Below are 14,856 nucleotides of genomic sequence, written 5' to 3' on the forward strand. Positions count from 1 at the left end.
GGCTGTCTGGCAGGGATTAAACAAAACTATTTCAAACATAGCGAGGTTTAGAGTCTGAGATAGAGGAAATGATGTCGTTATCTGCTTTTAAGGATGCATTTTGTGCCACAAATCAGAACTCAGGAAAATGTTTTTAGATCATCGACAACCGACTTGCCTGCAACATAAGGTCACATTTTATAGGCTACTAGTAAGTTGTGTCACTAAAATGTCTACTGAGTTTCAGGTGACACAATAGTGTGAAAAGTACTAGTAGCTAGTATAGTAAATATCCAATGGCAGGGGTAGGATTAACCCTCCCAGGTCTAAGCCATTTTTTCCTATTTTTGGTGACTACAACCCCATTTTTAAACCTAAACTTAAACCCCTAGCCCAGACATTGAATATGTACTAGTCTAGACTACTTTTCACCTAGCTAAGCTAATACAGCATATTATTATGTATAAAACATCACTTTAATCAATACACATTTAAAGAACTTTTAAAGCTATGACACCATCGCTTCAAACTGGTGAGCGCCATCATCACTTAGCAGGGAATACCCACACACAGCACATGCAACAGGTGACAGGTCCAGCCCTGAGCTACTGTATAGCGTTAGCTCAATTGACTTTGAACGGACTGTAACGTAGTTTCAGGTTCATGGGGGGCCTACTTGTATTCAGTTTAGTAGCTGACTGACTCACCGTTCGCAGAAACTGGATTTCATCTTCGCCCTCGGAAGTGTCGGTCATTTTTTCAACCCAAGCTAACAAAGTGAGGTTGGGACAGACGGTGCGGCGACTAGGAGGAGGAGGAGGAGAGGAGCCAGGCAGGAGATCGGCTCCTCAGGGCCGCCGTGGTGGGCGGAACCTAAACCATATAAGGTAGGCTACTGTATTATTGTGTTTGTTTGTTTGTTTGTTTGTTTGTTTGTTTGTTTGTTTGTTTGTTTGTTTGTTTGTTTGTTTGTTTTTCCTTACATTTACTCAACTTATTTGTATCACTGATTAGTTTAAATTAAAAGAATCAGTCAATAGATAGGATAGAGTAGGCTACAAAGACTGACCAGACTGCACTACACCACAATAGAATAGAATAGAATAGAATAGAATAGAATAGAATAGAATAGAATAGAATAGAATAGACCGATATCGGCCAGGCTTTGGCCCAGGCCGACCGATAAGGACAGCAGTACACACAAACACACACACACACACACACACACACACACACACACACACACACACACACACACACACACACACACACACACACACACACACACACACACACACACACACACACAGTGGTCCTTGAAGGGGCTCTAGGGGTGTGTGTGTGTGTGTGTATTTAATAAATAATCTTTCATTTCAACATTTTTCTCTTTCTTTGTGGAGGGCTGGTGCAATATTTTACCACTGGGTACGCTTGATGTATATGTACACTGTAGGAATTTAATGTTAATTGTCATCTGATTGCACTGTCTATATGTCAATATGTATATGTCTAACGCTGTGTCTCTTGATGCCCAAAAATAATTTCTCCCAAGGGAGACAATAAAGGCTTATTCAATTCAATTCTTCAGGAGGTTCCAGGGGTCCTTCAGGGGGTCCAGAGGTCCTTAAGTGTTACCGATACAGAGGTCCGCCAAACTAGATTTGATAATTGTTTTGGAAGACATAAACACAAAGTGCATGGTGTCTGCAGCACTACTGCAAGCTGGTTGTCACACCAGTAGCAATTAATGTGCAGCTAATTAAAAAAGCTGTACAAAGCACGATGAGGTGAAGCACCATAGCCTACCAGTGATTCTACACAATCACAGAGGCTGTGGTACTTAACTTATTGGCAATCATCTAGACTGTTCCTGTTGTGGTACTGACTTTTATGTTTGTGGGGATAAAAGAAAGTCCACTCACACAGTAAAGTGAGAATTAATTTCAAAATCAGAAAGGTAACAGGGATAACACTGAAGACACAAGTTTATAAATTCTGGAAGATTTGTTCCTTTACACCAGTGGAAATGCAGTATAGCTGGGGGAATTATAGATGATTGTAATTGTTCGAGTGACATCACTGGTGGTGACATCATCACTCATGACATCACCAATGATATCACTCACTGATGACATCGATATCACAATTGCTTGAGTAACATCACTGATGACATCATCATCGAGTGCTCAAGTGACATCACTGGTGATATTCTATACATAACACGAATTGTTGCCAGAATTCGCCCTGCTCAGCATGAACACTGCGAGAACGTACTGCCCGGGAGTGCGAGTCCGAAACTGGAACGAGGACCTGTGCCTGGACGAGGCTATACTGAAAGAGTTCCTGGAGAGAAAAGAGAGGGGTGAGCTCACTGTTCAGAGAGTCGCCTTCCTCAAAGAGAATATTTTGAGCCGGGTGAACCTCTCCGTATCCAAGGATGGTGGATTGTGCTTCGGAGACGTTGTGATGTTGGTGAACATGGGAGGGCTGAATAGGGAGTGCACTGCGCTCAGCATCAACGCAGACATCAACAGTCTAACAAAGGCTCCTCACCCTGTCATTCACGCCCCGTGTGGCGTCAGTGCAGGCAGAAGTGTGCAGCCCTGCACACGCACCGCCTTCATCATCACCAGTGTAGACGGCAGTCCCGAGGGATCGGCTCTACATTACGAGCAAAGCTTCGCACTGAGAACCACAAGCGGCTTCGCCGGAGGATTGTATTTGACCAGCGACCTGCGGACTTTTCAGAAGTACGCGAAGAGGTCCCGCCTCCAGGAAGTGAGTTTGGAGGAGGAGCGTTCTTTTTTGTCGTGGTGGAAGATTGTGCACTTTGACTCGCAGGAGAGGCTCGAGTATGAGGGTGAACTTGTTCCCGCGAATGTGACGCTGCTTCTCATGCACTGCAAGACCAACCAGGCTCTGGCTGTTCTGGGAGATCAAGTCCTTTGCACCACATATGGCAGTGAGTATGAGGTGACCGCCCACACCTTCTTGCACCTGGACTCTCACAGTGTCGAGAAGGACAACAATCACTGGGTGCTCTTCACCTCTGACCACGGAGGAGAAGAAGGGATTTTTCTTTTCGACACCCCGCACTCGGCGGCCAAAGCCACCGAGCTCACACAGGCACACACAGGGGTTTAGTGTAAGGTGACCGGACGTCCCTGATTTCCGGAGACAGCCCCCGTTTTTGGTGATCTGTCCCCGGCTGGAGCTGCCCCCCGAAAATGTCGCCGATTTTGTACTCGTCCCCCGAGATTATTGTCTTTCAGAGGCTCTAGTGGGCTAATTTTTAAAGGAGAATTTCGGTATTCAACCTGGACCCTAATGTGGGGTGCAGTAGGGGCATGTGGGAAAAGCAGCTGCCAACTGCAGCGATCTTGGTCAATACTGCACCAATTTCAAATATTTCTGTTCACATTTTAGTTATACATAAAAAAAAATATGAAAATAGGGTCCAGGTTGAAAAATACCGGAATCCTCCTTTAAAGCTATAGTGAAGATACATGAAACTAGAAGACCTAAGGCATCCGTTGGTCCCATGTCATGCTAGCTTGTTGGGGAGGGTCTAAGTAACGCACCAAATCAGGCTACATTTTGGCGAGGAAAAAACTGGCATGGCCATTTTCTGTGAGCACACTTTCATCATTTTTAGCTGCGGCCAGCTATGTCCTTGCTTGGTTGGTTGGTTGGTTGGTTGGTCCACAAGATCTATGTCAGTGGAGTGGATGACATCACGCATATCTGGTCACAGCTCAACAGTCATGTGACATTTCTTGCCCCGGAAGTGAGTTTCCCATTCTTCCCATTCTTCCGAGCATAAGTGTGTGCGGGTTCTATTATTATTTCTACTGAATTTGTATTTAACCCAGCACCCCTCTCAGTGATGAGCGTATTTTTTCACTTTTCATTTAACATAATCAGTGATGTCATAAATCACTGATGATGTCACAATGACAATGTCCAGTGAACTGATGTCAATTGTCCCTTATGCATAGACATTCTAACATCAGTGACATCTTCAGCAATGTCATAAATCACTAATGTCATACCCACTGATGTTGGAGGAGCACGGGGATGGAGATAGCTCCAAAGGAACAGGAATGGGCGAGGAAGACCTCCCTTTTACCTGGTTATATGCAAGAAGAGACATCGGAGACCCAAACCTCCTCAGTCCCCAGTGAACAGAAGACGTCCTTGTTATCTGGTGTCCGGATCAAGCAGGAGACCCTGGGAACGAGTGTACCCTGCCCTTCTGCTCAGCAGCCCGGCAAGACATAGCTGCAACACCCCGGGCAGGGCCTCGGACATCAGGAAACCGTAGTGTGTCCAGTCACAGCAGGTCCAGTAGATGTTCAGTGGCCTCTGCCAGCCAGTCTCTCTCCAAGGTCCGATCTGCACTCTACGAAGTTAGGATGACGCAGTTGAAGCTTGAAGACCTCCGCCAGATCAAGGATGAGGGCGATGCTGATATTGAAGACAAACAGCGAGACAAACAAGCCAAGGAAGTTCAGCGGGCCCAAGGAGTAGCTCAGCGGGCCCAAGGAGTAGTTCAGCTGCGCCAAGTAGAGACTCTCAAAGCTACAGAGGCGGCCCAGTTTCGTGCCTCTATACTTCGTGTTATGACCCTGGGGGTCATTATGTATTATTATTGATTTTTATTTTAGTTTATTTAAAATGATAAGTGACATACATAATATACAATGATCGCATATCATAATAGCCAGTGAACCACAAGCAGCAGTGATGATAAAAAACATCATCATGACCACCCCCCACCCCCACCCCCCCTACCCCAGGACCAATGACTACAACATAAAACAAAACAGGTAAGATATGGCTAGATACACTCTTTCAATTTCTCAGCTGCCAGCACCCACAAACCAATGTGGGATTCTTTAACTCCAAGGACACGATCAGTGGATAACTCCAGGTAAACTACATCAAGGAAAGTGAGAAGCCACACCCAGGGGGTCATATATGTATTTTTATCCCTATACTGTGATCATCTGCATTGTGTTTCCTCCTGTATGTTGAGTAGATAACTGCTGATGAGAGACTGATGCATTCCAGCTTGGGTGAATGATGATTGCTTGTGGTGTGAGTTTGATTGGCTGGGCCCTAGGTATATCCTGGCTGGTGATTGGCTGGGGACTCGGCACCTGGACTATAAAGCTTGCTGAGAACCGGCTATCATCGTCTTCCTCCTTGCCAGCTTCCAACTGGTCAACTTCAGTGCTGTACTTAGTGATGGGTTAACTGGATTAACTTGAGATCTGGGCATGTTGCTAAAGTGTGACAATAAATCACATTTTTGGGGCTTTAACTCTTTGTTGGCTGGTTGTGTTAGAGCTGGGAAGGAGCGGGTCTGCTTTTCATGTTACACCTGGTACCCCTATAGGCTGGGTCGTAACGTAACACTTGAGAGGACCCTGCAGCTTCATTGGCACCTCCTGGTACATCAGGCATTTTCCTGGACAGTAATCAGGCCCTCCAGTACCCACCAGGTTAATCTCTCGAGATATGTTTTATATTGAATAATCATTTTGCCAGGCAGCTAGCTGGCTGCCAGCCTAATCTGGCTGACAACCCTGAGGACAAATTGTCCATCATCAGAGACCAAAACATCCATGTCATAAGTCCTACATCAATTACATCATTAGTGATGTCATAAATCCCACACTGACTGACTGACAACCCTGAGGACAAATTATGTCATCAGTGGCTGGCAGCAAACTGCCTGGCAGTATTTTTGCAGTCAGATGACATCAATAACACACGCCTGGCATATACAGTACTGTAGCGTATTCAGAATCGTTAGACTTGTATTTTGACTTAATAGGAGGAAAATTGTGACTTAATTGTTGTGTTGTTGACTGAGTGAAAATGAAGAAGTGATGGACAATATACAAAAAGAACATTCCTCCTCTTCCTGTGGCAATAAACCACATTAGAATATTTCCTAGGTCAGATTTCTGGGAGCTGAAAGCAGAATGGGCAAGGGTGAGAAATCCTATATACCATACAATCTATTAATACAACAAATACAACTCATTTCAACAATATATCTTCTCCCAGTCATACAGTATTTTATTTTGCAGACATGACTTATCAGGTTGAAAAACTTTAATTTCAATTAATCATGAATACTTTATTGAATGAATTCATTACCTTCAAGTACAAAGTTCACCTCACTGAATTCACCAATAAGAGCCACCAAGTTTCTACAACCATTTCAAGCAAGGTGTATACTGACAGAATAGCTTCCTCTGCCCACAAACATACCACATAGCCAAACTCTCCACTGAAATGGGAAACTATCTTGCAGCAAAAGGGATCAGTATCTGAGGCAACATTGCTAATGTGATTAACAGAATAGAAAAACCTCAGTTCCATTGGGACATTGTACAATGTGGAAATGCCTTGAATGCCATTTTTCATTTCATGCTAATTTTTTTTTATACATTAACATTATGTCAACGTGCCAATTGAAATCGTGCCAATTGAAATCAACCTTCAGCATCTCAAAATCCCTTATAGCGCGCATTCCCAAAAACATAGACATTGGAAGGAAACATGAAAACAAAACATGACAGTGCTGGACTCAATCGGACATCTAATCGCTGCGACTATGTTCCTTTGCTTTATTGATGCTCCTCGAGCTTTTGACAGGATTAATCATGCCAAACTGTTTCAGAAGCTGCTTGATAGAGGCATTCCTAAGCACATTGTGCGTATACTGCTGTTTTGGTACGCAAATCAGCAAATGCAGGTTAAATGGGGTAATGTGACATCTTCCACTTAGCAATGGGGTCCGGCAAGGGGGGATTTTATCTCCCATTTTATTCAACGTTTACATGGATGATCTATCTAGTGAATTAAATGAGTGCAATACGGGCTGTCTTATGGGTAACTCTATCATCAATCACCTTATGTACGCTGATGACCTGGTCGTTCTGAGTCCATACAGTGGAGGGCTACAGCAACTATTGAAAGTGTGCTCAAATTATGGCAATGAACATGACATCATTTACAATGCAAAAAAGAGTAGTGTCATGATAGTGAGACGCCAGGAGGACAAGAAATTGGCTTTCCCAGCCTTTCACCTATCCGACAGTCATCTTTCTGTATGCCAGGAAATTAAGTACCTTGGCCACATCTTCACAGATAATCTCCATGATGATAGAGATATCTATAGACAGTGCCACAAACTTTATGCTCAGGCTAATATGTTGCTTCGCAGGTTCAGTATGTGTTCTGGTCCTGTCAAGTGTGCACTTTTTAAAGCTTTCTGCACTCCCATGTATACAGCTTTCTTATGGTGCACATATAAGAAAGGTAGCATGCGGAGGCTTAAGGTGGCCTACAATGATGCCCTGAGGATTCTACTTGGGGTCCCTAGGTGGCATAGTGCCAGTCACTTGTTTGTGACGTGTGGAATCCACACATGTGAGGCTCTCTTAAGGCATTCTATGTATGGATTCATGTCTCGCCGGGATGAGTCCCAGAACAGTATTATTGAGGATATAGTCAATCCTGGGAAGAGCTGTCTTCGGTTATCGTCCAGGCTGCGTAAACACTGGAGAGTCAGCCTCTATTTATGATCTTATGTTTGTTGTTTTTCTCTTATTTTTTTAACTGTATAATTTGTTGTGTGATGTTGATAATATGTATGTACTCTATGGACCCCCTGTGTGTCTGGAATAAAGTTTAAAGTAAAGTAAAAAAAAACAAAAAAAACTACCATAACTCTTTTGTTGATATACTGTACCAGTACTTCTAAGTGATCTGTATTTTTGATGGGGTAAAATTCTCATCACCCCCTAGTGGCCGTGGCCGAGAATCCATGTCGGGAATTAAATATTAAATATTTATTTATAACACTAATCTTCTATGCCTTGCTCTAGATAAAGGGTAGAATAATTGTGTGACTGACTATTTTCAATGTTTATTATAAAACAATATTATTCTGGTCTCATTTCCACGGTGGGCAGCCGGATGCAACCGCCTGCATGGGCATCTTGCATGCGCACCCATGACAGGCAATTAAATGTAGGCTAAACACTGCTCAGTGCTCAAGCACTCATAGCTCTCTCCTTTTAGCAACTTTCTCTCTTGTTTAGCCATACACGCTTTTCAGATCTGCTAGTTATGAGGCTACTTATCGTTAGTTTGCTCCTCTCTCTCGCTCAATCCTCTCCCCCCACGCATCCTCCAGTCCGAGTCCATGCATGTGGACTCCAGAAACTAACAGAACTACATGTAGCCTACTACTCATCTGTGGTGTCCACAGTGGCCCATGTGTATTCCATCACTCATTGACATACTAGTCGGGATATGAAAATGCACCTTCTGGTATCCTAATTATTAATGTTCGTCTAGATTTTTTCTGCACCCCCAACCTTAAAGTTCAAACTTCGCCTATGATTCTCATCTAGTTTCACTTGAATCACAGAGAACACTACCTTAGGTGTGACTTTTGTATCACACTGCACTGAAGGCTATCTCAAAATATGGAGGGAACATGGCAAATGTCTTTCAAAATGTAATATACTACATATTACTAGTTACTTTCATTTGAAAGTAATAATTTACTTTACAATATTACTGCCTGTGTAGAGTAACTCGTTACTTATTACACTACTTTTTCATTACTTTCACCAAAATAACTGCAGTAGCAGAATGACATCGCTGGCCCAGAACCATCCCGAAAAATAATTTAAAGTCTTAAGTCAGTGTAAACCGTCCAAAATTCTAAATGTTATCCTTTTCCTTTGTGATTGTCATCTACAGTATAGTGGTTGTTTGCATAAAAACACACAATTTGATTAGGAAATGATTGTATCTTTATTTAAATATGGGGTTTGATTTATTTTTTTTACTCAATTTGTAACTTGTGTTACTTGACAAAGTACGGTAACTGGTATAATATTACTGAAATCCTATTGTAACAAGTTATATGACTGAGTTACTGCTAAAAGTAATATATTACATGTACTGTAATACCGTATGTTACTTTTGTAATGAGTTTCCCCCAACACTGACTATAACAGTGTGTATTTCCTTTAGGGGGCATCTTTCATAAAGACTATGAGGAGCGGACCAACGGACATGACAATGCAAAACATGACGTTGACATACGAATGCATCGGGAGACAAATCTATAGAAATCTAATGCTTGCAAGCATATTTTAATTAACATATCTGATCCTCCCCTCATTATAGATTCCTTAAATTCATCCAAAGATGAAGGGGTGGGTGATACACTTGTGGTTGGGTAAAGGGTCATCTTGGGGGTTAAAGGTCGCTCTCTCCGTAGAGGGCGGTGGAGAAGGCAGTGTAGTCTAGCGCCCCCGGTGTCGCTCCGTGGCCGCTGTAGGGAGGCATCCTCATGATGCAGTATTCTGCCTGGTCAGGGGGTAGCTCTCTCCTCAGCTCCTCCACTAGGATGTAGGGCTGTGGTGACGGGGAGTAGAAAATGTTGATTCAGAATGCTGAATGATCTGAGTCTAATGTGATTCAGAATGCTGAATGATCTGAGTCTAATGTGATTCAGAATGCTGAATGATCTGAGTCTAATGTGATTCAGAATGCTGAATGATCTGAGTCTAATGTGATTCAGAATGCTAAATGATCCGAGTCTAATGTGATTCAGAATGCTGAATGGATCTGAGTCTAATGTGATTCAGAATGCTGAATGATCTGAGTCTAATGTGATTCAGAATGCTGAATGGATCTGAGTCTAATGTGATTCAGAATGCTGAATGGGATCTGAGTCTAATGTGATTCAGAATGCTGAATGGATCTGAGTCTAATGTGATTCAGAATAATGAATGGATCTGAGTCTAATGTGATTCAGAATGCTGAATGATCTGAGTCTAATGTGATTCAGAATGCTGAATGGGATCTGAGTCTAATGTGATTTAGAATGCTGAATGGGATCTGAGTCTAATGTGATTCAGAATGCTGAATGGATCTGAGTCTAATGTGATTCAGAATGCTGAATGGGATCTGAGTCTAATGTGATTTAGAATGCTGAATGGGATCTGAGTCTAATGTGATTCAGAATGCTGAATGGATCTGAGTCTAATGTGATTCAGAATGCTGAATGGATCTGAGTCTAATGTGATTCAGAATGCTGAATGGATCTGAGTCTAATGTGATTCAGAATGCTGAATGGATCCGAGTCTACTAGCGCTTCTATTTCAAATGCAGAGCTGTGTTGAGGGAATCCAACAGGGTAACATCGTAGTGCAGAAGTAAACTGGGTTTGTGAAAAGCTGTCTGCTAAAATCATCTTTTTCCAGTTTAAGTTGATGCACAAAGTTATAGATCATAAATAAGATGAGCTGAAAATAATGGCTAGACTAGACATGAGTCCATGTGCCAGTCTACAGACTAACACACACACACACACACACACACACACACACACACACACACACACACACACACACACACACACACACACACACACACACACACACACACACACACACACACACACACACACACACACACACACACACACACACACCTTGTCAGCTGCCAGGATCCGGAAGGATGCCACCACCTGCTCTGCAGTGTCCGTATCGGCGGTCTCTCTGGTCATGAAGTCGATGAAAGACTGGAAGGTGACCGTTCCAGTGGCACTGGGATCCACCAGCAACATTATACGGGCAAACTCCACCTCTCCCTGAGAAAGGAACGGGCAGTGGACAGCGAAGGCACAGTATGTGTCAGGTTAGAAAATAAAACCAAACTTTTTTTTAAGAATTATTTCCATAAATCTTTGCAATTGATAAAGTAGCCCATCCATCAATTTACAGTGCTTAACCTCCTACCAAGTCATAGCCCATGGAGATGAGACAGGCTCTAAAGTCATCAGTCTCCATCGCCCCATTCTTCTTCTACAGGTGGAGACCAAAGTCAGAAGGTAGAAACAGGAGGATATTAGAGGAAAAGGAGGGAAAGAGGAAATTTTTTAGGAGATGTATATAAATGTACTAACAGAAGCAAAGCCTGTTGTTTAAAATTAGCATGTCAAATTTGCATTAAACATGATTCAAGATTCAAGATATTTACTCCGTTGTACAAGTACGCACGTGTGAAATTCTTAAGCTACCTGTAGGGGGCTCCATTACAGGTCAGTGCAAGTTACTACAGTGATGCTAAGACAATGGGGAAAAGATTATTCTACTGCTGTTGGGAAACCAATTATCCGAGAGGTAAGAGAATGGACCACGTCTCCAGGAAGCAGCCTCTTGGTTTGTGTGAGTCAGTTCCAAACTTCCTCCAAGATCTAACATTGACAACTGAGAATGTTGCACCACTGCAGGGTGGACATCATGGGGGATCTATCCCAGTGTTTCCCCTACCATTCTACAGGCCTGGCGGGCCCGCCAGGCCAACGACGCCCCCGCCAGGCCAGAAGAGGAAATGCAAAAAAAAGAGAAAAAGAAATATAGAGATTGTTTTTCCTGCTCTCCCCAAAATGTCAATAAACCTTTATGGCATATTATTACAATACAACAATACTGGTGTTGACAGTCATAGAAGATGCCAAATCATTCAAAACAATAAGCATTTTGCTTTTAGGAGCATCGTGCCAGCGTGCAGTGCTGTTCCAAAACGTGTCAACGCGTGTCGTTGCCTGGGAAACGCACATCCCATAATACAACTGTTCGCATCGCATTCCATAATAGTATGATGATACTTGGGATGCCATTGCGAACATAGATGCAAATAGGTTAGCTAAAAATGTTGCGTCGCCAGCGAGGGCCCCCACCGTTGCGGTCGACGTACGTTCCGAAATCCCTCCAGGCCTGAACAATTTTCTAGGGGAAACACTGCCCTTACAGTTAGCTACAGGATCATCTCTAAATACCAGGCTACCCCCCACTACTCTGCTGATGTTCTCACACTGCATCAGCTGGGCTATCTCAAATGGATCTTAACAGAGTGCGGGGAATGGGGGAACTGTGTGAGTCCATCACTGTACCCGGTCAAAGTGGTTGAAAGAGGATCTGAACTCATTCATCTGCTGCTGGCTGATGCCCTTGGCGTCCCTGGTCAGGATCTGGGTCTCGATCTCGTTGATGGTGCGGGCGATGGTTGTGAGAAGCAGCTCCCAGCCTACACGGATGTGCTGTTGATGTGATGACAAGGCAAGCATATTGTTAACACATGAAAGAAATACACCTTATATACAGAATATTGTATATTGAAATATGAATTGAATATTGTATATCTAACTGCATATTTACATGTGTGAGAGTATCCATTGCGCCGATGTAATGAATAGCCATTGTAAGCACAGTGTCTGTATGTTTTTGAGTCTGTATTGCATGTTTGTACATATTTTACATGTGTCTGTTTGTTCAAATGCATGTCTCAGCATCTATGCATATTTGCAAAACTGTCCGCCATTTTGCCCACGTGCTGTTACCTCCATGGTGTAGTTGGTGTGTTTGTTGTCAAACACCAGTGACTCTTGGATTAGCTGGTGGTCTCCCTCCAACTTGTCAATGTTGGGCTTGTAGGCCACAATGACGTGCTCGCACTGCTTCAGCTGCGTCATCTGGTCCTCCAGTGTCCCTCCTAGCTCCAGGGCACAGCGTCCAACCTCCTGCAGGGCAGCACACACAGGACAGCCAACTTGGTTTTGGACCAGTAGATTTGATCATAGAACATGTTGGTGTAAGGATCAGTTGATTTGCTTGATTTGGGGGGGGGGGTCGATGATCTGTGTTGAAGAATAACTTCTGGAATTGTAGCACTTCATGGATGAGAATTGTATGTACATTATATTCCAATATACATTAATTTTAGTGTTCTATTATCATTACAATAACTGCCATCCTGTTGGCCTTTATGCACGCTTGGACCCCAGGAAGAGTAGTCGTTCACTTCGGTGTAGACTAATGGGGATCCTTATAATAAACAAATAATAAACAAATAAACTTAATGTACAATGAATTTGTATTTTTAGGTCGTTTTTGGTTGACATGGAAATAACCATGTGTCTAATAATTGCTCATGAAGCCTGCATGTCTAACCTCCATCCTGGTCTGTATCCAGGGTCCAATGAGATTGGCCTGGGCAGCAAACTGCCGTCTCAGCCTTTCATGGGCATGCTGATGTGCCATTTCCTCCTGTAGGGAACCATCCCTCTGAGGAACCAGCTTCTTCACCTAGAAAACACACACACATGCAGAGGGGGCCTAGTCAGTATTCAGAGAGGCTAGCGCCTCCTGGAGGGATCCATTTACATCAAAAAGAAAGTCGTACATCGCAACTGTGTGCTGAATACTCCAGATATACTGTAGCATTTTGACTTGTTCCAATAAAAAAATTATAAAAATAAAATAAAGACTAACTGCACCCCAGAGTGTTGGCTTCTAGCCTGGAAATTCAAAAAATGCCTCTAGCAAGTGAAAAAAGTATTGATTTGTGCAGCGCTGGGAGGGAGGGAGGGGGGGGGGGTTGAGACCAGACAACCGCAGAGAGACAGAGAGAGCTTATCAGAGGATTTAAACGTTATTTTATGATTGGTTCACAGCAGTTACATTCTGAAGCCCAAACAAGCGCAGCAAACACAAAAAAACACAAACTCAGTTCTGAGTCTCTTATCTGCTGTGAGATGCAGCGTTTTTAGACTCAGTTCTTCTCAGTCTCTATCCGTATCCGCGTCGCTCAGGAAACTTTCAATTCAATAGCCGGGTTTCAACCAGTAGAAGGCAGTCGCTACGCATATTTAGATATATGTAGAATTCAAATACTTTGCACTAAAATGTCAGGATTTGGACCTAAATCCATCAACACCACTACTAAATTCCCATATACTTTGGTTTTAATCTGGGGGAAAAAAGTGGTTTTGGTGTGCAGTTTCTCTATCTCTCCTAGTTCTTTTTGTGTGGTAAATATTATATGTCCAGAAATATCAAACTATATATTTTTTATATATATATATATATATATATATATATATTTTTTTTTTCTTCTGTTTTTTATAGAACAGTAGAAATGCCAAACTCTGATCTAAGACTTGATTCCCTTGGTGTAAGTGTGTATGCCAGAGTGAAAGCTGTTGCTACCTTATCCCACTTGTTGAGAAGTTCTTCGATAGTGATGGTGCTGTAGGGGTTGCTGATGTCGGCCTTGATCCCGTAGCTCTGGGAGATCTTCTGCACCTCGTTGTGGACTCCCACGATGGCCTGTCTCTCTCCGTCCGCCTCGGGGAGAGTCGCTTTGAACTGCTCATGAGCTGCGATGAGACTCTGGAAGGGACGGTGAGGGTGACAGACAGTGAAGAGAAACCGGACACTTCAACTGCAGTACATCCATTTCCTATTTCCATCAATCTGTTGAAATTGTTGATTGTTGTTTAGATTTCTTGGCATACATCACAGACACACATACACACATCACAGACACACATACACACATCACAGACACACATAGACACATCACAGACACACAGACACACATCACAGACACAATCACATGGTCTCTCAACACCAACTGCATCCTCAAGAAAGCACAGCAGAGACGGTGCCATGTCAGATTTCAGATTTCAGATTTCAGATTTATTTCGCCCCCCACACACACAAACAGTTGACATGTGGATCAACATCAAGATACAATTGTGTGGAGTGCCAGGTCTCCAAAGAAGCTACTTAAAGCTTATAGCAGGAGCCTGAGCAGGAAGACTTAACACAACTTAAATACAAGTTACTGCATACAGTATAACACAACAACAATTACACAACAGGACAATTAACAGACAAACAAAACAAACAAAACAATCCCAGATCAATGGATAAGTATAAGTATACTTATAATACATATTATTACTATATATTATATTATATATCA

At 42.9% G+C, this 14,856-nt stretch overlaps 1 protein-coding gene and 1 pseudogene across 2 annotated transcripts; one reads left to right on the forward strand and one right to left on the reverse strand.

Moving 5' to 3' along the window:
* Positions 1-2,232: 2,232 nt before the first annotated feature.
* LOC310771771 (cilia- and flagella-associated protein 161 pseudogene) lies at positions 2,233-3,123 on the forward strand (annotated as a pseudogene). Its single transcript has one exon. The product of its transcript is annotated as a cilia- and flagella-associated protein 161 pseudogene (transcript).
* Positions 3,124-8,847: 5,724 nt separating this feature from the next.
* On the reverse strand, positions 8,848-14,258 carry LOC310771772 (alpha-actinin-2-like; the record flags this gene model as incomplete). Its single annotated transcript, XM_083664295.1, has 7 exons — positions 8,848-9,435; positions 10,517-10,675; positions 10,824-10,889; positions 11,981-12,127; positions 12,428-12,607; positions 13,038-13,172; positions 14,076-14,258. Coding segments are annotated over 7 exons (1,029 nt in total), but the record flags the coding sequence as incomplete, so codon positions are not given.
* Positions 14,259-14,856: the final 598 nt, after the last annotated feature.

The sequence above is a fragment of the Poromitra crassiceps genome, assembly GCF_964638095.1.
Source record: "Poromitra crassiceps genome assembly, contig: HAP1_SCAFFOLD_1193, whole genome shotgun sequence".
Taxonomy (NCBI): Eukaryota; Metazoa; Chordata; class Actinopteri; order Beryciformes; family Melamphaidae; genus Poromitra; species Poromitra crassiceps.